This window comes from Lampetra fluviatilis, chromosome 21 (assembly GCF_964198595.1).
Source record: "Lampetra fluviatilis chromosome 21, kcLamFluv1.1, whole genome shotgun sequence".
NCBI classification, from domain to species: domain Eukaryota; kingdom Metazoa; phylum Chordata; class Hyperoartia; order Petromyzontiformes; family Petromyzontidae; genus Lampetra; species Lampetra fluviatilis.
Genome location: NC_136295.1, coordinates 13670212 through 13692816, shown reverse-complemented (window position 1 = coordinate 13692816; position 22605 = coordinate 13670212). Strand labels below are relative to the sequence as shown.

At 59.1% G+C, this 22605-nt stretch overlaps 3 protein-coding genes across 5 annotated transcripts; 2 read left to right on the top strand and 1 right to left on the bottom strand.

Annotated features, from left to right (window-relative positions):
* Positions 1-66: 66 nt before the first annotated feature.
* Positions 67-4596, top strand: LOC144938283 (uncharacterized). Of its 2 annotated transcripts, XM_078866162.1 has the most exons (4): positions 67-571; positions 977-1081; positions 1931-2493; positions 3126-4596. In XM_078866162.1, exons 1-4 carry the CDS (start codon positions 425-427, stop codon positions 3295-3297), a joined length of 987 nt encoding a protein of 328 aa, XP_078722288.1. In that variant the 5' UTR covers positions 67-424; the 3' UTR covers positions 3298-4596. The 2 variants fall into 2 exon arrangements, with proteins under 2 accessions (XP_078722288.1, XP_078722287.1); XM_078866161.1 differs by having other exon boundaries at positions 977-2493.
* LOC144938284 (epsilon-sarcoglycan-like) lies at positions 3485-14867 on the bottom strand. Of its 2 annotated transcripts, none has more exons than XM_078866164.1 (13): positions 14745-14867; positions 13139-13254; positions 11589-11717; positions 10723-10865; positions 10250-10328; positions 9837-10041; positions 9254-9410; positions 8355-8569; positions 7875-7901; positions 5592-5774; positions 4977-5054; positions 4100-4155; positions 3485-3570 (listed from the first exon to the last, which is right to left on the bottom strand). In XM_078866164.1, the coding sequence occupies exons 2-12, from the start codon at positions 13176-13178 to the stop codon at positions 4137-4139; spliced, it is 1275 nt and encodes a 424-aa protein (XP_078722290.1). In that variant the 5' UTR covers positions 13179-13254; positions 14745-14867; the 3' UTR covers positions 3485-3570; positions 4100-4136. The 2 variants fall into 2 exon arrangements, with proteins under 2 accessions (XP_078722290.1, XP_078722289.1); XM_078866163.1 differs by having other exon boundaries at positions 14758-14867.
* A 487-nt stretch (positions 14868-15354) lies between these two features.
* Positions 15355-21729, top strand: LOC144938115 (uncharacterized). Its single transcript, XM_078865812.1, has 4 exons — positions 15355-15367; positions 17109-17233; positions 19729-21377; positions 21499-21729. The coding sequence occupies exons 3-4, from the start codon at positions 19806-19808 to the stop codon at positions 21727-21729; spliced, it is 1803 nt and encodes a 600-aa protein (XP_078721938.1). The 5' UTR covers positions 15355-15367; positions 17109-17233; positions 19729-19805.
* Positions 21730-22605: the final 876 nt, after the last annotated feature.

Below are 22605 nucleotides of genomic sequence, written 5' to 3'. Positions count from 1 at the left end.
CGTTACCGGGGGTCACGCGCGTGACGTCACCCGCGCGCGACCTCGCGGATGACGTCACGGCCGCCATCACGTGATCCGGCAGAGGGGATGCCGCTCCGAGGCCCCCAGTGGGGTCCGCGCTCACTCGGGGCTGGGGCCGCCGGGACAGAGGCCCCCTTCGCGGCGCCCCCTTTCTAGCTGTCAACCCACGCGGCTCACGACCCCCGTGTTCTTGTGCGGAGTTCTTCAGCTCCAGACGGCGCGCAGCCGTCTCAATGCGGGCACAACAACAAAGTGTCTATTTGTGTCTCCCTTGTGATGGGGGTGACCAGTAAGGTCTCAACTGGTCTGTAATAGGGTAGAGGTCTCTGCTAGGGGGTTGACGGGGACGAGATAGAGAGACTGGTCCCCTTGATACCGATCCCTCCTGCCGGGTCCGCGCGGAATGTCCGGGACCCCGCCACTGCGCCCTGGAGTTGTGGCTCAGCTGCAGGGCACGGGCCGCCGCTCGCTGCAGGAGCGGCTCCTCCGCGCCCTCACGGGGCGACCCTCATTCCCGCCGGACAGCGTGGCGGGCCTGCTGCGGCAGCAGGCGAGACTCTCCGCACCGCACGTCTCGCTCCGCGCCGCGCGTGACCCCGCGCCGCGCGTGACCCCGCGCCGCGCGTGACCCCGCGCCGCGCGTGACCCCGCGCCGCGCGTGACCCCGCGCCGCGCGTGACCCCGCGCCGCGCGTGACCCCGCGCCGCGCGTGACCCCGCGCCGCGCGTGACCCCGCGCCGCGCGTGACCCCGCGCCGCGCGTGACCCCGCGCCGCGCGTGACCCCGCGCCGCGCGTGACCCCGCGCCGCGCGTGACCCCGCGCCGCGCGTGACCCCGCGCCGCGCGTGACCCCGCGCCGCGCGTGACCCCGCGCCGCGCGTGACCCCGCGCCGCGCGTGACCCCGCGCCGCGCGTGACCCCGCGCCGCGCGTGACCCCGCGCGCGTGTGCCTCAGGGCGCGGACGTGAATGTGGGCCTCGGGACGCAGCTGCCCCTGCACTGCGCCTGCATGGTGGGCAACACGGAGGGCCTCCGCCTCCTGCTCCAGAGCGGCGCGATGGTGACCCCGCGAGACCCGCACTCACTATACCACAACACACTGTCACACACTCTCTACACCACACATCACTATCACTACACCACACACTATCTACACCACACACTACACCACACACTATCTACACCACACAATCACTCACTACCCCACACCATCACTACACACTGTCACACACTCTCTACACCACATCATCACTCACTACACTATCACTACACGCTGCCTCTACCTCACACTACACACTACCTCACACTGCCTCACACTGTCACTACACACTGCCTCTACCTCACACTACACACTGTCACTCACTATATACACCACACACTACCTCACACTCTCACTACACACTGCCTCACACTGTCACTACACACTCACTACACACTGTCACACACTATCTACACCACATCATCACTCACTCTCACTACACACTACCCCACACTGTCACTCACTCTCTACCCCACACCATCACTACACACTGCCTCACACTGTCACTCACTCTCACTACACACTGTCTCACACTGTTACTCACACTCACTACACACTGCCTCACACTGTCACTCACTCTCACTACGCACTGCCTCACACCGTCACTCACTCTCACTACACACTGCCTCACACTGTCACTCACTCTCACTACACACTGCCTCACACTGTCACTCACTCTCACTACACACTGCCTCACACCGTCACTCACTCTCACTACACACTGCCTCACACTATCACTCACTTTCACTACACACTGTCACTCACTCTCACTACACACAGCGGTGCCAGGCGCGGAACGTCCTACACCACCGTCCCACACATCACCGAGTGCGGTGCAAGTGCCGTCGTCGTTCCATTCCCGCACCGCAGGTGGACGCGGTGGACGGCTACAAGCGGCGAGCGCTGCACTACGCGGCGGAGCGCTCCTTCTCCGACTGCGTCGCACTGCTGCTGGCGGCGGGCGCCGGGGCCTCGCCGCCCGACGGAAACGGCGACACGCCGCTGCACTGGGCGGCGTTCCGTGGCCGGGCGGGGAGCGCGCGGGCGCTGCTGCGCGGGGGCGCGTGCTGCCGGGCGGCCGACGCGCACGGCGAGACGCCGCTGCACTGGGCGGCCAAGCGCGGCCAGAGGGCGATCGCGGCCGCGCTGCTGCGGCGTGGGGCCGACCCACGTGCGCGGAACCGCCTCGGCGAGACGCCCGTTGCGCAGCTGCTGGCCCTGATGGCGCACCGCTACCGGAACGATGACGACGACGGTGACGACGGTGACGACGGTGACGACGATGACGACGACGACGACGACAGCGGGGAGGACGAGGGAGACGAGAGGAACGATCAGGAGGGGTGTCTGCGGCTGCTGCTCGCGGCGGCTGGTGGCTGGGTGGACCTGCCCAGGGAGGACCAAGGCAGCCAGATCCTTGGCCGGATTTCCAGGTGAGGCTCCAAGAAACCTCCAGTGGTCGCTATCGGATTTTGATATCGAATCTCGGGGCGCTGGAATTGGGTTGCGGTGTCTTGAATGCAACCTCCATCGCCGTCAAAAGTTCACAAGCACAACTTCGGCCGAAGTTGTAATATTGATCTCATATCTGGGGTGGAGCACCCAATTCCTACCTCGCTGCATCTGATATAATTCAGAGTAATTCAGGATGACCGATGATCCACCACTCAATTCACTCGCTCATCGGCAGTCATTCGCTTTCTTATCACTCTCATCGCTACTATCATTGTTTTTACGGTTTCCGTGAACTCATTGGTTCCTCCACCACAATGGAGGTCACAACACCACCCACGCACTCACTCGCACACTGCAGATCACCTCACTTCTCTTTCTGCTTCTTTCCTTGCGCTGCTTCACTTTGGAATTCCCTCCCATCATCATCGTCTCTTTTCCCAAGCTTTTACAATAATAACCTTGCTAATGTCAAGAAACATTTGACACGCTTATCTGCTACAACTATGACAGTGCTGTTTGTTGCTGGACGCTTACCATGTTGTAGGTATACGTAGCCAACCGCTGTGCTCAGCAACTGTGTGATGTGTTCCCTGCCGTCTGTCGTGTGCAGCTGCCCTCGTTTGTGGGTGCGTGTGCAGAGCCTGCGTTCGCGCGCACCGTCGCTGGCCAACCAGAGCCGCGCGGCCGTGCGGTGCGCCCTGGGCGTCCGGGATCTGCGCCCGGTAGTGGAGATGCTGCCCCTGCCCCGCGCCCTGCAACAATTCCTGCTGCTAAGGCAGTGACGCCGCGCCGCCCAGTCACCAATCGGAGGCTGCGAGTGCAGACACCGCGAGATTTATTCGGACAATCACGCGGCCACAGCGGCCGCTATTGTCTCAGGAGAAAAAACACACGTGCACAAAACTACCACGCGTGCCTTTTCGGTAAAACTGTAGGCGTGGGTTTTACCACTCGGCGCCCGCACGGAGCCGCTGGCATGCGAGCCAGACCCGGGCCGTCCCAGGAAGACACCTCCGCACCGCAGACGCCAAAGGCGACAGGAGCCTCCAACGATGCTGAAACACAGACACGTGCGGCCGTGAGTTCGTCCAATGGGCCTTCACAGAAGCCTAAAATAGGCCTTGAACGCTGGAGGATTGGGCCTTCAGTTTATTTTGTGTAACGGGGTGAGAACTCAAGCACCAGGCTGCACCATTTGCAAGAGTGACCTGGGTAACCAAAATCATGAATGTCTCCCGAAGTACAGGGTGGTCCACATGTCTTATGACCCCCCCATTTATTTCTCTAAAACTATATATTTTTTACTATGTTTATATAAAAAACAAATGAATATGCAAAGGGTAAACAAATGAATATGCAAAGGGAAAAAATTAGGGGTCAATTAATTGGGGGTCATAAGACACCTGGACCACTGAACAACGCTAAAGCAAATGAGATTAGAGCAAAAACAACCACTTCACAGAAGACATCTGAAAGAGTGCACAAACATAAATCAACGTGAAACCAGTGTCCTGTGACGAGCTGGAAGACAGCCCTCACAGACGTGACGCTGGTGCCGACTCGAGGGCCTGACGGGCGCGTTACCGCGTGCGTGGGCGACGTCCTCGCCGAGCCCTCGTCATCAGCTCCGCGGGGAGTCCCTGTGGGCGGAACGGAGCGAGTTGGACGAGGGAGGAGCTGCGATGAATGTTTCCCGAACGCGACTGCGACGGTATTCAGATTCCCGATGCGGGGGCTGCGTTGGCTGCATTGGCTGCAGCGTACCAGCACGATGCAAACACGCGTTGCTCACCGACTTCGCCGTTGATACGGTGGCGAGGGCGTCATTACAGCAGCGCTCACTACATCGCGTCCAGTATATCTCTCGCTACCGCCACAGCTACCAGTTACGTGCCTACTCCGGTCTTATCGGCGAGCCGGAAAATGCTCGGTAGGGAATGAAGCCCTGACGGCGTCTAAATGCCGCCTTAAAACAAAATAGGATATTTGCACTGTTCTCTCCGTTATGTATGCTCAAAACAAAGGTGGCCATGGTGCTGGAGATATGTGCTGAGGATACATATATTGTGCTGTATACAAAATAAGGCAATAAACTATAAAGAATATAAAGAAGTGCAGTCCCTGTGTCAATCCACTGCTGCGTGAGTGTTTTGGGCGTTATTTGCCCACGCATCACCACGCTGGTCAGTGTGGGTTGGTGAAGGCGGGGAGCACAGTGCAGCACAGCAATGGATTTTGCCGCCCTGTCCTCCGCTGCCCATGACGTGGCCCAGAAGTAGTCAATGACAACCCACCATGCATGGGGGTTGCTCATCCGAGCATTATCCAGCCTCAACTGCATAGCACCCGAGGTCGGACAATTGGGCCGACAATCGGATCCCCCGCAGAGCAAAGTCTCGGTTGTCTTGCGCTTATAACGTGGACGCGTTGCAGTGTCTGCGGAGCAGCACGAGCCACGCACGTGAAGCTGGTCTCCTGACGCGCATGGGGCCTGCCCTGGTAGGGAGGCGGTCGGGAAGGTCGCTCACTTGGTGGGGTCCTGCGGGGGGCAAGGGGGGTAAGGAGGGTTGGGTCGAGCGAGGTGGAGGTGGCATTGGCAGTGAGTGGGAGAAACCACTCGCACGTCATTACCCAGATCCGCGTGCGACTGAGTGTGACCATGTGTGTGTGTTTTTGTGCGGTTACGTGTGGCTCATTGTGCGCCCACGTGTTTAATTGCGTTCCACGTGCATCATACTTCTGTCCATGTATGCCTGTGCAAGTGCATCTTGCCAATAACAGTCACAAATATTTGAAACAGTCCTGGGCCTCCCCTAAGTCGACTCAGCCTTAAAATGAGTACCTGGTGCGGTATGTAAAGATCAACTCTAGGGTGATGAATGCGGCCGGACATTGTTTTGGCCACCCAACCCCTCGTTTGCCGTACCGGCTTTCATAGTTGCTCACAAACAGCACTTGGCCCAACGGTCTGTTAAAGGCAATACGGGGGATCTATGTATTTGTGGCGTGTCCAAGTCTGTGCGTGCGTGTGTTTGCCCGTGCGTGCGCGTGTTTGCCCGTGCGTGTGCCTGCTCACTGCTCGGCCCCGATGAGCCTCGTGGTGCCGGTGTCCCCGTCCGGTCCCCGGCTGGGGAGGGCCCCCCCCCCACGGGGGTTAAACATGGGGAGCGTAGAGAGCGGTCGCACGTCGCGGCGCAGCGCCAGGTCGCGCAGCTCTCGCACCGTCTCGCGGATCGAGCGGTGGTGCACCAGCTGCATTCTGGGGACGCGCGGGGACAGGGATCGACGCTCAAACCCGTGCCCAGCTCGACCGATGACCCGGCCGACGCCAGCTCCGCTCTCGGTCACCGAGCGGCGGTCGGCATCGGCCTGGGTTATCGGCGTCGTAAACGCCGAACGGCCGACGCTACGCACACGGCTCTGTTGATGCATTTGTTCAGAGGACGGGAGAGGGTCGGCCTCTTGCTAAAGGGAGGTGTCTGTAACATCGAGTAGGCTACGTTCTTTTTGATCCTTTTAGCCGAGTCGAGGTGTCGGTGAAATTTTATTTTAAATCTAAGCAGAATCGATCACGGAAGAGGCCTACCATCAAGGTGGATGCTGCATCTTGTCAAGTTTACCTACTGGGTCGACTCCCCCCAATGCGGCCAAACCTCGGTGGGCCCTCGGCACGGCAAGGGGCGACGTGAGGTGAGGGGCGACGTGAGGGGAGGGGCGACGTGAGGTGAGGGGTGACGTGAGGTGAGGGGTGACGTGAGGTGAGGGGTGACGTGAGGTGAGGGGTGACGTGAGGTGAGGGGTGACGTGAGGGGAGGGGCGACGTGAGGTGAGGGGTGACGTGGTGAGGGGCGACGTGAGGTGAGGGGTGACGTGGTGAGGGGCGACGTGAGGTGAGGGGTGACGTGGTGAGGGGCGACGTGAGGTGAGGGGCGACGTGAGGTGAGGGGCGACGTGAGGTGAGGGGTGACGTGGTGAGGGGCGACGTGAGGTGAGGGGTGACGTGGTGAGGGGCGACGTGAGGTGAGGGGCGACGTGAGGTGAGGGGCGACGTGAGGTGAGGGGTGACGTGGTGAGGGGCGACGTGAGGTGAGGGGTGACGTGGTGAGGGGCGACGTGAGGTGAGGGGTGACGTGGTGAGGGGCGACGTGAGGTGAGGGGCGACGTGAGGTGAGGGGCGACGTGAGGTGAGGGGTGACGTGGTGAGGGGCGACGTGAGGTGAGGGGTGACGTGGTGAGGGGCGACGTGAGGTGAGGGGCGACGTGAGGTGAGGGGCGACGTGAGGTGAGGGGTGACGTGGTGAGGGGCGACGTGAGGTGAGGGGCGACGTGAGGTGAGGGGCGACGTGAGGTGAGGGGTGACGTGGTGAGGGGCGACGTGAGGTGAGGGGCGACGTGAGGTGAGGGGCGACGTGAGGTGAGGGGTGACGTGGTGAGGGGCGACGTGAGGTGAGGGGTGACGTGGTGAGGGGCGACGTGAGGTGAGGGGTGACGTGGTGAGGGGCGACGTGAGGTGAGGGGCGACGTGAGGTGAGGGGCGACGTGAGGTGAGGGGTGACGTGGTGAGGGGCGACGTGAGGTGAGGGGTGACGTGGTGAGGGGCGACGTGAGGTGAGGGGCGACGTGAGGTGAGGGGCGACGTGAGGTGAGGGGTGACGTGGTGAGGGGCGACGTGGTGAGGGGCGACGTGAGGTGAGGGGTGACGTGAGGTGAGGGGCGACGTGAGGTGAGGGGTGACGTGGTGAGGGGCGACGTGGTGAGGGGCGACGTGAGGGGAGGGGCGACGTGAGGTGAGGGGTGACGTGGTGAGGGGCGACGTGAGGTGAGGGGTGACGTGGTGAGGGGCGACGTGAGGTGAGGGGCGACGTGAGGTGAGGGGCGACGTGAGGTGAGGGGTGACGTGGTGAGGGGCGACGTGGTGAGGGGCGACGTGAGGTGAGGGGTGACGTGAGGGGAGGGGCGACGTGAGGGGAGGGGCGACGTGAGGTGAGGGGTGACGTGAGGTGAGGGGTGACGTGAGGTGAGGGGCGACGTGAGGTGAGGGGCGACGTGAGGTGAGGGGTGACGTGAGGGGAGGGGTGACGTGAGGTGAGGGGCGACGTGAGGGGAGGGGCGACGTGAGGTGAGGGGTGACGTGAGGGGAGGGGCGACGTGAGGTGAGGGGCGACGTGAGGTGAGGGGTGACGTGAGGGGAGGGGCGACGTGAGGTGAGGGGTGACGTGAGGTGAGGGGCGACGTGAGGTGAGGGGCGACGTGAGGTGAGGGGTGACGTGAGGTGAGGGGCGACGTGGTGAGGGGCGACGTGGTGAGAGGTGACACATGGTGAGGGGTGACGCGCGGTGGCGCTGGTTCTAAGACTCACTCAGGAGTAGCTGTGTCTCTCTTCTCCCTGAAAAACAAAATGAGTATCCTGGTTATCATTGGTATGTGCTGTGGGTATCCAGTATGTGCTGTAAGTATCGGGTGTGTGCTGCCCATATCACAGGTGCGCAGTGAGGAAAACGACACGTGGCTGGGTAGTCCAGTACAGCCGAAATCTCGGGTGTGAATCCAAGTTTACCGTCGCCTGTGTTTAAGCCGGGTCCTCAAGTTTCTCTACTATTTTTGCAGATGGCATGGCAAGTGTTCAGCAGCTAAACACCAACGAAGGTTCCCAAGTGTAACAAGTCGATGGTCTCAGAGCTGGTGGGAAAGTGTTGCCTTTTGCCGGCTCACTCGCAGCTCTGCGGTATCCATTTCTGCGGGCCGATCCCCGACCGCAAAAGGTGACGACCGCTCTGGGAGATTCCCAAATCGATCCCGAGTCTCGTCGCGTGACCCGGGGGGAGGGGGCGCCACTCACAGGCCCTCGCGGCGGCAGCACATGACGTAGGTGAGGACGGCGATGAAAAGGACCGCGAGAACCAGCGGCAGCGCGACGGCCAGGGCGTACGCGGCCGAGAAGTCGCGCGGCGGCAGGTCCGACGGGGGCGGCGCCCACGCCGGGCCCCAGGCGTCGAGGACCCCGCTGCCTCCCGGGGCCTCGTCCCCGGCCTCCAGGGGCCCCGACGCGTTCAGCTGTGCGCGGGGCGCGGGGTGACACGGCGGGCACCACGTGCACTCACTCAACTAGTCACTCACCTAGTCACGCTGCCAGGCATTACTACTCTACTAGTCACTCACCTAGTCACGCTTCTTGGCACTCTAATAGTCACGGGTCTACTAGTCACTCATCTATTTACTCAACTAGCTCTACAACTAGTCATTCAGTCTCGTCACTCAACTACTTATTCAATAGTCACTCGACCAGTCAGTCATCTAGACCAGCGGGCCCCAACCTTTATGGCACCAGGGACCGGTTTCGTGGAAGACATTTTTTTTCATGGATCGGGGGAGGGGGGGGGGGTCATCATTGGGTCTTTCCCCCTTTTCAAAGAAGCTCTCCAGCGACGTTTGATTTTTACTCCTTGTGGCTATTGGGGGTTAGAGCTTGTGGGCTTACCAACACCGTGACTGAGACAGTGCGCAGTGCGGGCAAAAGGCGCGGACGGAAGTGGTAAATAATAAAATAATGGGGCAGGCCATCCGCGGACTCGCCGCTCACCTCCTGCTGCCGTGCGGCCCGGTTCCTAACAGGCCGCGGACCAGTACCGGTCCGCGGCCCGGGGTTTGGGGACCCCTGATCTAGACGATGCTGGGTGTTAGACGGTGGCCGGCAGACCGTACTGGCCGCTGGACGTGCGCCTCCCTGCGCCCCCTCACCAGTCGGAGCCGGCACCAGTCGCTGCGGAAGCGCGGGTAGAAGATGCTGTGAGTGGGCGGCGCGGGCGCATGGCGCTGGTCGCACGAGGAGGCGGCCTGGCGCACGGCGTCGAGCAGGCGCGGGGACGCGGCGTCCGCGCCCACCTGGACGTACACGCTGCGGGGACAAAGGCCCCGCCGGAGCGAGCGCTGTTAGCGAGCGGCACCTACGAAGGCCGGTACGGCACACGAGGGGGTGGGTGGCCAGCACCACGCCCGGCCGCCTTTGTTTCCACACTCGGACCTGTTCAATTATTCAGCACAGATGTTTAGAGTGTTTGGCTGCTATAAATTTCCATAAGTGATAAGCCACTTTGCTGAGCTTTCATTTGTGGCCAGGTCGCTTCTGAAAAAGAGCTGTGTAGCTCAGTGGGCCTTAGCTGCTAAAATAGCAAAAAGTTTAGAAATACATTGTTTAAGTTTGTTTAAGTTTGGCCGCGAGCTGGCATCTAATTCAGGTGGCCGGGTTCATAGTGCGGTGCGCTAACCGCCACGCCACTGCTCCCCGCCACTCTACGCATACACAATCTCAATGGGCACGCACCCCTCCTTGAGGCCCCGGATGGGGAGGGGCACGCGGCCCCCCCTCTCCAGCGCCGACGTGACGTTGACGAGGCGGAAGGCTTGGGGGGGTGGCTGGGCCCCCCAGGCGGTGCGGGCCAGCTCCTCGAAGCTGGCCCTCACGTCCGGGCGCAGCAGCTCGTCCACATCCACGTTGGACAGGAACAGCTCGAAGCGGAACGGCACCTCTGCAGCACCCGTGCACACAGAGACAAAGATCCTCCACGTAGCCTCTTACGGGCTGTTGGCGAAAGCGCCTTTCGCAAGCGGCACCTGGTGATGTGATGGTGGTGATGATAACTGTGGTGCCGGTGATGACAGTGGTGATGATGATGGTGGTGGTAGTTATGATGAAGATGATGATCATGTTGGCGGTGATGGTGGTGAAGGTGGTACCGTTGTCTGGCACTGCATGGATGTGGAGTATGAGTCGTTGCTTCACCACTTGGAACGTGCGGCGGTTACAGGCAACCACCTGCAACCACACACAACCCGATTACACAGACACGCACAATTTATAATGTGTGTGTGTGGCTTTGAGTGTGGCTGGGAGCGGTAATGTAGCAGTTAGCGTGCTGCGCTACGAACCCGGAGACCTGAGTTCGATTCCCGCTCATGGCCAACTCCAGCAATAATTTTCTAAACCGGTTTGGTGCCTCCCCTAGGTCGGCCCAGCCTCAACTAAGTATCTGGTACGGTGTGTAAACATTTTCACGAAGGAGACAAAGGCGGCCGGGCATGGTGTTGGCAACCCACCTCCGCGTGTGCCATGCCGGCATTCATAGGTGCTCGCTAACAGCACTTGCCTCTACAGTCCGTTATGGCCATATGGGGTATCTTTGTCTTTGTGTGTCGGGGCAGAGCCGTACCTGGATCACGCTCTTGCCTTCGTGCCGTGCGCTGGCTGTGCCGTACAGGAGCCCGTTCTCATACGGTGACCTTTGCAGGTAGCGCAGCCAGCCGGGCAGGTCGGGGTGACCCTCCAAGTTCAAGTTAAAGGTCATGGGGTCATCTGGACAGGCAGCACAAGCGCACGCATTCACAGCGTCGGCGTGCGTGCGGTGTATCCAGCGCCAACTCACGGATCGGCTATTTCTATTGCGCATATCAATACAAAGATCCCCTGTATAGCTTTTAACAGACTGTTGGGGTAAGTGCTGTTAGCGAGCACCTATGTAGGCCGAAACAGGACACGAGAGGGTCTCCCTAGTGGTGATGTTTACACACCGCACCAGGTACTCATTTGAGGCTGAGTCAACCTCGGGGAGGCCCAGGACCGGTTCAGAAAATCGTCACTGGTGTTGCCCGTAAGCGAGAATCAAACTCGAATCGCCGGGATTGTAGCTCAGCGCACTAACCGCTCCACTATCGTGTACGCGTGTATACAAAGATCCCATATAGCCTTAACAGACTCTTGGGGCAAGTGGTGTAGAGCAAGCAATGGTTAGCGCGCACTGGTCTACGAAGCCATCGACCCGAGTAACAATTCCCGCTCACGGCCAACAACAATGACAATTATCTGAATCGGTTCTGGGCCTCCCCGAGGTCGATTCGGGCTCAAATGAGTACCTGGTGCAATATGTAAACATGGCCACTGGGGAGACAAAAGCGGCCGGGTATGGTCTTGACCACCCACCGCCTCGTGTGCCGTGCCAGCCTTCATCGGCGCGTGCATACACGCACACGTACGCACGCGCGCACGCGCGCACGCACACACACACAAACGCACTCTTACCTCGGCGTCCCTGGAAGAACTCGGCGAAGTACTCGCGGTTGAGGAAGTGCACGAAGAGGGTGTCCGGTGACAGGTAGACGTTCTGGTCGCCCGCGGCTCCGCTCGGCAGGCTGCAAGCCACCAGCAGAACTGCCGCAGGGCAAGAACCGGCGCACGAGTCCTCGTTAACGCGTTCCAGCTAAGGTTTGGAATTGTTAATGCAACAGCTGTGCCGCCCGTCTGTCCGCACGTCCGTGACGCGTGGCCATGATAACTCTCGTGAAGTTGATCCAACGTGAGCAGAATGTTTTCGTGCGGAATAGTCTAGCCGCCAGGCACTCGCCCTGGAGAAACCCCGCGACGTTGATGAAACGTCACAGTCCAAAACCCGGCACTTCCCCAGATTTGATGGCGACTGCGCCGCTACCGGCATCACGAGCCGAACGATCCCTCTGCATCTCTCCCAGTGACCAGCGCCACACCTCGTGTGAAAGAATAGTCCGCAGAAGCGGATACCACAGAACCCCATCCAAAATCTCAACTGACATCTGGCTCATACTCTGGAGGGGCAGCACTTTCCCATCTGCCCCTGCCACCGAGAGTATTGTTCGTCCTGCGACAATCAAATTATTATTTTAAATCGTGCAGTCATTGGTGGCCAGGCTGGGACCTCCAACTATCACTGCACTCGAGAATCTGGCTTTTGTCTTGCTTTGAATTGCGGTTTCTGAGCAAAGGCCCAACAAGCCAATCAATAGCACTATTGAAGGTGCAATAGATAAGAGTGTAACAAGTGTTTTGAATTGAGTAAGGTTCTTATTGTAATAGCTTGGGGGAAAGAGACGATGATGGCAGGAGGGAATTCCAGAGTGAAGCAATGTGATGGAAGAAACAGAAAAAGAAGTGGAGTGACCTGCAGTGTGGTGAGTGAGTGGGTGGTCGAGTGGGTGGGTAAGTGAGTGGCTGGGTGAGTGAGTGGGTGGGTTTGTTGTTGTGACCTGCAGTGTGGTGGGTGAGTGGGTGGGTGGGTGGGTGAGTGAGTGGGTGAGTGAGTGGGTGGGTGAGGGTGTGTTGTTGTGACCTGCAGTGTGGTGGTGGTTGAGCACTGTGGTGGGTGAGTGGGTGGGTGAGTGGGTGGGTGAGGGTGTGTTGTTGTGACCTGCAGTGTGGTGGTGGTTGAGGACTGTGGTGGGTGAGTGGGTGGGTGAGTGGGTGGGTGAGTGAGTGGGTGGGTGAGTGGGTGAGTGAGGGTGTGTTGTTTTGACCTGCAGTGTGATGGTGGTTGAGCTATGTGGTGAGTGAGTGGGTGGGTGAGTGGGTGGGTGGGTGAGTGGGTGAGTGGGTTAGTGGGTGAGTGAGGGTGTGTTGTTGTGACCAGTGGTGGGTGAGACAAAGCAGTCAGCGTCTGGTGGACCGAGCCCTGAACGTGAGTGGAGAAATAAATTAATTAATCACGGGCGGCTGACGCCGCATTCCCAACACAGATCCCAGCGGCGCCGTCCCGGCGACTCCACCTCTGTGCTGCCCGCACGTGGCACGAGTCACTGGCACGAGTCACCGGCACTCCTCACCTGTGGCCAGCGCGGCGGTTAGGAGGGGAAACCCGGCCATGGTGCAGACTCGCGGCCGCAGGCCCGGAGCTCCAGTCGGCAGTGGAGGCCGTGAGGCAGAGTTGGGGGGCCCGAGGCTGGGGGGGGGGTCAAGGCAGCAGCTGCTGCTGTCAGAAATAGAAGCCGACGCACGCGCGCGGGAGGCTATTCTGGGAGCGTGGCGCGACCCGCCGCGCAGCAACACTCGCAGCGAGCGGCAGAGCGCACAACGCAGACACACACACACGGCACAACGCACACAGCACAACACACACACACACGGCACAACACACACACACGGCACAGCACAACACACACGGCACAACGCACACACACGGCACAACGCACACACACGGCACAACGCACACACACGGCACAACGCACACGACACAACGCACACGGCACAACGCACACGGCACAACACACACGGCACAACACACACAGCACAACGCACACACGGCACAACGCACACACGGCACAACGCACACACGGCACAACACACACAGCACAACACACGGCACAGCAGCCCCACACACAGCACACACACACAGCACAACACACACACAGCAGCTCCACACACAGCACAACACACACACAGCAGCTCCACACACAGCACACACACACAGCCACACACACAGCACAACACACACAGCACAACACACACACAGCACAACACACACACAGCAGCTCCACACACAGCACAACACACACAGCACAACACACACACAGCACAACACACACACAGCAGCCCCACACACAGCACAACACACACAGCAGACACACACAGCACAACACACACATAGCAGCTCCACACACAGCACAACACACACAGCCACACACAGCACAACACACACACAGCAGCTCCACACACAGCACACAGCCACACACACAGCACAACACACACAGCACAACACACACACAGCAGCTCCACACACAGCAGCTCCACACACAGCAGCTCCACACACAGCACAACACATGGCACAGCAGCCCCACACACAGCACAATACACACAGCAGACACACACAGCACAACACACACGCAGCAGCTCCACACACAGCACACACACACAGCAGACACACACAGCACACACACACAGCAGCTCCACACACAGCACACACACACAGCAGACACACACAGCACACACACACAGCAGCTCCACACACAGCGCAACACACACAGCAGACACACACAGCAGCTCCACACACAGCAGACACACACAGCAGACACACACAGCACACACACACAGCAGACACACACAGCACACACACACAGCAGACACACACAGCACACACACACAGCAGCTCCACACACAGCGCAACACACACAGCAGACACACACAGCAGCTCCACACACAGCACACACACACAGCAGACACACACAGCACACACACACAGCAGACACACACAGCACACACACACAGCAGCTCCACACACAGCGCAACACACACAGCAGACACACACAGCACAGCAGCCCCACACACAGCGCGGCACTTGTGTCACTCCACATACCGTGCAGGTCGTGGGGGTCATTTGACCATACTTCACCACGCTGCTCAATGCAATTGGTGAACATGGGGGGCCTACGGCACCTGCTTCACGCACGTCAGTGGCAGTGGCCGTCCGTCCGCGCACCGGCCACGCTGAGGCCTGCTTGGCCTCTGCCCGAGCTGCAGCGATGGTGGTGGGGGGGGTTGCCGTTTTGTCTCTCGAACCTTCACAGAGACAGCCGCTCACAACGAACCTTGACCCCCAGGGTTCGTTTATTATTGGACCTCTGTGAAAAATAACTTAATAGCTCAGGATAAATAAAGATTCTGATTCTGATATTACTGTCGTACAATTCATGCACAGGTGTTCAAAGACTATACAGTGATCCCACCGAGGTCAAATGTTCGCTCGACTCGCTCGCACCACCCCGTCACCACGGCTGGCAGCGGCGTGCGAGATGCCTGCGGTCTGCGCGGGTGCCGTGCGTGTCTGGGCACGCGCGCACGGCACTCGTAGGAACTACGGTACTCGATAACGGAACTTGCCCCAACGGCAGGTACAGGCTGTACGGGGATCTCTGTCGTTGTGTGCCAGGGAGAGTGGCGGATACTCCTCCTCATCTCCTCGTCCTCCTGCGGGAACCGGAGCGGCACGGGAGGTGGCGCTGGCGCTAGTCCCCTGTGCGGAACGTCGGAACATCCCCGCGGGGAGGAACTCGGTGGTGGTGAGGAGCAGGAGGAGGGCGCGGTGCGTGGTATGCGTGTGTGCGTGTCTTTGTGCGTGCGCATGGGTGTGTGTGTGTAGATTGGTGTGTGCGCTTGTGTGTTTGAGCGGCAGTGTAGCGTTAATGCGCTGCGCTATGAACCTGGTGACCCAGGTTCGATTCCCGCTCATGGCCAACACCAGTGACGATTATCTGAACTGGTCCTGGGCCTCCCCTAGGTCGACTCAGCCTCAAATGAGTACCTGGTGCGATGTGTAAACATCCCCACTGGGGAGACAAAGGCGGGCGGGCGTGGCGCTGGCCACTCACCCCCTCGTGCGCCGTTCCAGCCTTCATAGGTGCTGCTCCCAAACAGCACTTACCCCAACAGTCTATTAAGGCTATCCGGGGGGGTCTTTGTATCTGCTTGTGTGTGTCTAGATTGGGGTGTGTGCGTGTGTAGATTGGTGTGTGTGTAGATTGGTGTGTGTAGATTGGGGTGTGTAGATTGGGGGTGTAGATTGGGGTGTGTGTGTGTAGATTGGGGTGTGTGTGTGTAGATGGGTGTGTGTGTGTAGATTGGGGTGTGTGTGTGTGTGTAGATTGGGGTGAGTGTGTGTGTAGATTGGGGTGTGTGTGTAGATTGGGGTGTGTGTGTAGATTGGAGTGTGTGTGTGTAGATTGGTGTGTGTGTAGATTGGTGTGTGTGTGTAGATTGGGGTGTGTGTGTGTGTAGATTGGGGGGGGTGTGTATGTAGATTGGGGTGTGTGTGTAGATTGGGGAGCGGTAGTGTAGCGGTTAGCGTGCTGCGCTATGAACCTGGCGACACAGGTTCGATTCCCGCTCACGGCCAACACCAGTGACGATTATCTGAACCGGTCCCGGGCCTCCCCTAGGTCGACTCAGCCAAAGGCGGTCGGGCGTGGTGCTGGCCACCCACCCCCTCGTGTGCCGTTCCGGCCTTCATAGGTGCTCGCTAACAGCACTTGCCCCAACAGTCTGTTCCAGGCTATATGGGGATCTTTGTAGATTGGGGTGTGTGTGTAGATTAGGGTGTGTGTGTAAATTGGGGTGTGTGTGTGTAGATTCGGGTGTGTGTGTGTAGATTGCTGTGTGTGTGTGTGTAGATTGGGGTGTGTGTGTGTAGATTGGGGTGTGTGTGTAGATTGGGGTGTGTGTGTGTAGATTGGGGTGTGTGTGTGTGTAGATTGGGGTGTGTGTGTGTGTAGATTGGGGTGTGTGTGTGTGTAGATTGGGGTGTGTGTGTGTGTAGATTGGGGTGTGTGTGTGTGTAGATTGGGGTGTGTGTGTGTGTAGATTGGGGTGTGTGTGTGTAGATTGGGGTGTGTGTGTAGATTGGGGTGTGTGTGTAGATTGGGGTGTGTGTGTGTAGATTGGGGTGTGTGTGTAGATTGGGGTGTGTGTGTGTGTAGATTGGGGTGTGTGTGTGTGTAGATTGGGGTGTGTGTGTGTGTAGATTGGGGTGTGTGTGTGTGTAGATTGGGGTGTGTGTGTGTGTAGATTGGGGTGTGTGTGTGTGTAGATTGGGGTGTGAGTGTGTGTGCAGATTGGGGTGTGCACGTGTGTATGTGGACGTCTCTGCACGTGCATGTGCATGCGTGTCGGGGCTCCAGGTAGAGCCCCTCCCACCTGACCCCAGGTATGCCACCCCCCCTCCCTACCTGACCGCACATCCCACCGCCCACATCCCCCCCACCCCCCGCCCGCCGCCCTGTCTGTGAGACTCACGAACGAGAGCAGCGGTGGTGTCCGTGGCGAGCCCGGAGAAATCCGGTCGTGTCTCCTCTCCCCGCACGGAGCGCACCAGCGGCCGGGAGCCGCCACGCGGGACGGAGACGCCGCACCGACACCCCCGGCGGGCAGCGGTGAGACGCGCCGCCAGTGTGCTCGCTTACGAGCACTCACTCATTATCATGGGTACTCAGTAACACGGACACTCGCACAGATACTGGCTCACACAGCTAATCACCCCCATGGGTACTTATATACGTAGGACACTCACTCACACAGCTAGTCACGCACACACAGATACTCACGCGGAAAAATCCCCCCTTAGCCTTGAGCAGACTGTTAGGTGGCCAGCACCACGCACGTCCGCCTTTGTCTCCCATTTCGCGATGTTTACACACCGTACCGGGTACACATTTGAGGCCGAGTTGACCTAGGGGAGGCCCAGGATCGGTTCAGGTAATCGTCACTGGTGTCAACCGTGAGCGAGAATCGAACTCCGGTCGCCGGGTTTGTAGCACAGCACGTTAACCGTTACACCACCGCTATGACACACACACTCTACACACACACACTCTACACACACACTCTACACACACACACACTCTACACACACACACACTCTACACACACACACACTCTACACACACACACACACTCTACACACACACACACACACACTCTACACACACACACACTCTACATACACACACTCTACATACACACACTCGACACACACACACTCTACACACACACACTCTACACACACACACTCTACACACACACACTCTACACACACACACACTCTACACACACACACACTCTACACACACACACACTCTACACACACACACACTCTACACACACACACACTCTACACACACACACACTCTACACACACACACACTCGACATACACACACTCTACATACACACACACTCTACACACACACACACACTACACACACACACACTCTACATACACACACACTCTACACACACACACTCTACACACACACACACTCTACACACACACACACACACTCTACACACACACACTCTACACACACTCTACATACACACAAACTCTACACACACACACTCTACACACACACACACTCTACACACACACACACTCTACACACACACACTCTACACACACACACACTCGACACACACACACTCTACACACACACACTCTACACACACACACTCTACACACACACACACACACTCTACATACACACACTCTACACACACACACTCTACACACACACACACTCTACACACACACACTCTACACACACACACTCTACACACACACACACTCTACACACACACACACTCTACATACACACACTCACTCTACATACACACACACACTCTACACACACACTCTACACACACACTCTACACACACACACTCTACACACACACTCTACATACACACACTCTACACACACACACACTCTACACACACACACACTCTACACACACACACACACACTCTACACACACACACTCTACACACACACACTCGACATACACACACTCGACATACACACACTCTACACACACACACACTCTACACACACACACACTCGACACACACACACACTCGACACACACACACACTCTACACACACACACACTCTACACACACACACACACACTCTACACACACACACTCTACACACACACACTCTACACACACACACTCTACACACACACACTCTACACACACACACTCTACACACACACACTCTACATACACACACTCTACATACACACACACTACACACACACTCTACATATACACACTCTACATATACACACTCTACATATACACACTCTACATATACACACTCACTACATACACACACTCTACATACACACACACTCTACATACACACACTCTACAAACACACACTCTACATACACACACACACACACTCTACATACACTAAAAATGGCCCAATCAAGCAGAACGCGTTGATTTAGTTCTTGGGAGCTAAGCAGCTTTGAGCCTGGATAGTGCTTGGACGGGTGACCTCAATGCATTATCAGGTGTTATAGGCAGCTACGGAGCTATGCTGTGGGCAGTGTGGAAAAAAATAATTGCTGTACTGTACTTCTATGCTCCCTGCCTTCATAAAGACCAACGTGGTGAAGTATGGCCAAATAACCTTTACAGTTTCGGGAGGCCCTCATGCAGCAGTGGATTGCCACCAGAGGATGAACATGAACGTACAGAGCGCACACACCCACGATCGCGTGAGTCAAGGGACATTTAAACACGGAAGCTATTTCCTGTGGACAAAGTCCTCACTTCAACTGCATTCGTGAACCATCGCACCCAGCACCGTCACACCCAGCGCCGTCACACCCAGCACCATTATCCAGCACCATCGCACCCAGCGCCGTCACACCCAGCACCATTATCCAGCACCATCGCACCCAGCACTGTCACACCCAGCACCATTATCCAGCACCGTCACACCCAGCGCCGTCACACCCAGCACCATTATCCAGCACCATCACACCCAGCACCATCACACCCAGCACCATTATCCAGCACCGTCGCACCCAGCACTTTCCGAGGGTCTCATGCATGACGTGTCTCTCATGCCTAGGAGTTGCAGGTTGCTGTCACACGACGCTGGTGACCCCTGCTGAGCCCCGAGTACCGCCCCTGGTAGCGCTGGCAGCGATGTCGCGTGCGGGCGCGGTGCCGTCCGCCGGTGCTGCCGACGTTCCGCTGCTGTCGCCCTCCATCACTGTCGACAGAATCCGCAGGATCTTCACCCCGCCAGCTCCCATGAGGCTTTACAACCTTGGCGCCATTCAGCAGCAGCAGGAGCAGCAGCAGCAGGAGCAGCAGCAACAGGAGCAGCAGGAGCAGCAGGAACGCGACGGCGCCCAGCCAGCGTCCGTCACGCCCGTGCATTCTGAGAGGTTCGCCGAGATGCGGCTGAAGTTTGAGTGCGGCGCAGGGAGGGGAGCGACGACTTCCGCGCCGCCGGCGCCGCTTCTGCGTCGCGGCTCGTCGCGTTCTTGCGCCGGCACCCCCGCCTCCTCGCCGTCGCCACCGGCGTCGTCGCCGTCGTCGCCGCTGTCCCTGACGACGTTGCCGATAAAGGTCGGGTGCCAGGCCCTCGCCACGGCAGGCCAGGACGTCGTTCCCGGCGCGGACTCCTCGGGCGCCGGCCCCGACGCGGCCCACGGGAGGGACGACGCCGGGGTACGCGCGGTCGCCGCCCGCTACCCCGCCGACCCCGCGCCGCGCGCGATCCCGCGGAAACGCGGGGGGCCGAGCGATGGAGGAGCACGGCGGCGAGCGACATCGATCCCGCGCGCCAATGGCGTCGTTTCGGCAAGCGGCGCCGGTGACCCCCGAACTACTCCGATCGCCGCTCGCGGACTCCCCGCCAGGTCTCGCCTCAACTCGGGCCCCATCTCCAAGCGCCTGTCCGGCTTCATGCAGGACGACAGCTCTTCCGACGGCGACGACGACGACGGCGATGCCGACGAGGCCCAGGGCGGCCGAGCGGACGAGCCCGCACGAGATCCCGCAGCCGCCGCCGGGCACCGCGATGACGCTGCGACGGGACCGCCCGGCGCCGCCGGCCGAGGACGCCCGCGCTCCGCTGGCGCAGAGGAGGGCCAGGTTCTGGGAAACTCCTCCTCTTCGACGGCGATGTCGTCTCCCGACGGTTCTCCGGTCTCCAAACTGGGCTCCATCGCAGAATGCGACTTGGGTGCCAGCGACTGTGTCGGCTCCCCCGTGTTCACGGAGCACGGGGAGCGGTTGCCCTCGCACCACCGGCACGACCGGGGGGGGGAGGAGAGGGCAGCGACCGTGGAGGACAGGGCAGCACCCGGGGCATCTGCCGACCACGGCCAACGCCGCACCAAAGAGGGCGTCCCGGTCGGTGTGGAGGCGAGAGGTTCGAGGGAGCGTGAGGGCAGAGAGGCGGCGCTGCCTCAGCCGCACGCAGAGGCTCGAGGCGCGACCCCTACGACGGCCGGCGACCTCCGTCATGAAACGCCGTTACACACGGCAACGGGGGCAATGCCGGGAGAGCCGCCTGTGACCACAACCCCTGCCAAGGCTGTGACTCTGGCCGTGACCCCCGCAATGACCCCAGCAGTGACCGTGACCCCGACGCTGACCAAGACCACGACTTTAATTGCGACCTCAGCCTTGAACACAAACTTGACCCCGTCTGCAGCTCCAGCCAAGACGGTCCCTCTGCTCACGACCCCAGTGATGACCAAAAGTGTGACCGTAATCCCAATTACGACCTTGACCATGAATTCTGCCATTTCTGCCACCGCAATTATAACTTCGACCTCAACCTTAACCGTAGGCGACGTGACCCAAAGTACGACCGTGACGCCAGCGGGCCCAGCCCAAGCAAGCCCTGTCAGCCAGGCCGTGTCCACCGAGCACAACCACCGGTACCGTGGCAGCGGAGAAGCAGGCAGAGACGATGGTTGCCCCAGAGATGCAACCGAGGAAACCGGGGTTGATGGTGCTGGGGAGGAGGAGGAGGAGCCAAGGTTTGGGGGTCCCAGTGGGACCCAGTGCCTGGAGATCCCCGGCCTTGGTGAAGAGCCAGGTGAAGCCTTGATGCCAGGCCGCAGGGTGCACTTCAGCCACAAGCCAATCAAGGTTAAGTATGGGACAGGGAGGGAAAGAGGGTGGCATCACAGCGGGTGGCATTACAGCGGCATTACAAAGCCTATGCATCCTGCACCAGGCCGAACGACACTACGAAACAGATACTATACAAAGATCCCCCCTATAGCGTTAGCAGACTGATGTGAAAAGTGCTGTTGGCGAGTACCTATGAAGGCCAGCACAGCACATGAAGAAATGTGTGGCGAGCCCGGCCACCTTTGTCTCTCAAGTGGCGATGTTTGCACACCCCACCAGGTACTCATTTGAGGCTGAGTCGACCTCGGGGAGGCCCAGGAGCGGTTCAGATATTCGTCACCAATGTTGGCGGTGAGCGAGAATCGAACTCGGGTCGCAATGTTCGTCGCACTGCGTTCTAACTGTCGCGCCGCCGCTCCCCACGGCACGCGTGCAGGTGTTCGCCACGTTCTCCACCGAGCGGTACGAGCGCAGGAACGCGGACGTGGACCCCGTGCGCGCGTCAGCCGAGATGGAGCTGGAGACGCGAATGGAGGCGCTGGACGTGCAGCAGATTGCGCTGCAGAAGGGTGAGGCCATGCTGTGTCCGCTCGCCACACCACTTGGGGCTGCCGCCTCTTGAGGTACAAATAAAACCAGGGCAAGCTACAGATTTCCCACGGTAGCCAACATGGACAACCCGGTGGAAACCAGTAGGGGTGGCAAACGCCCTTCGCTCAGCAACACCGCCAAGCTCGTCACGCAACCGCTCCCGGTCACCAACGCCGCTCATCCAGCCCTTAGATTACTCGAGTAATCGGATTACTCGAGTAATTACTTGGGTAATCTCGTAACGAATTACGCGAGTGAT

Coding starts and splice junctions, on each gene's coding strand:
- LOC144938283 (XM_078866161.1), top strand. CDS start 425: ATGTCCGGGACCCCGCCACTGCGCCCTGGAGTTGTGGCTCAGCTGCAG. Junction 572..976: donor CGGGCCTGCTGCGGCAGCAG/GCGAGACTCTCC, acceptor CGTGTGCCTCAG/GGCGCGGACGTGAATGTGGG. Junction 2,494..3,125: donor ATCCTTGGCCGGATTTCCAG/GTGAGGCTCCAA, acceptor TGTCGTGTGCAG/CTGCCCTCGTTTGTGGGTGC.
- LOC144938284 (XM_078866164.1), bottom strand. CDS start 13,178: ATGGCCGGGTTTCCCCTCCTAACCGCCGCGCTGGCCACAG. Junction 11,718..13,138: donor AACCGCCGCGCTGGCCACAG/GTGAGGAGTGCC, acceptor GCCCTGCGGCAG/TTCTGCTGGTGGCTTGCAGC. Junction 10,329..10,722: donor AAGGCAAGAGCGTGATCCAG/GTACGGCTCTGC, acceptor GTGTGGTTGCAG/GTGGTTGCCTGTAACCGCCG.
- LOC144938115 (XM_078865812.1), top strand. CDS start 19,806: ATGTCGCGTGCGGGCGCGGTGCCGTCCGCCGGTGCTGCCGACGTTCCG. Junction 21,378..21,498: donor CCCCAGTGATGACCAAAAGT/GTGACCGTAATC, acceptor CCGTGACGCCAG/CGGGCCCAGCCCAAGCAAGC.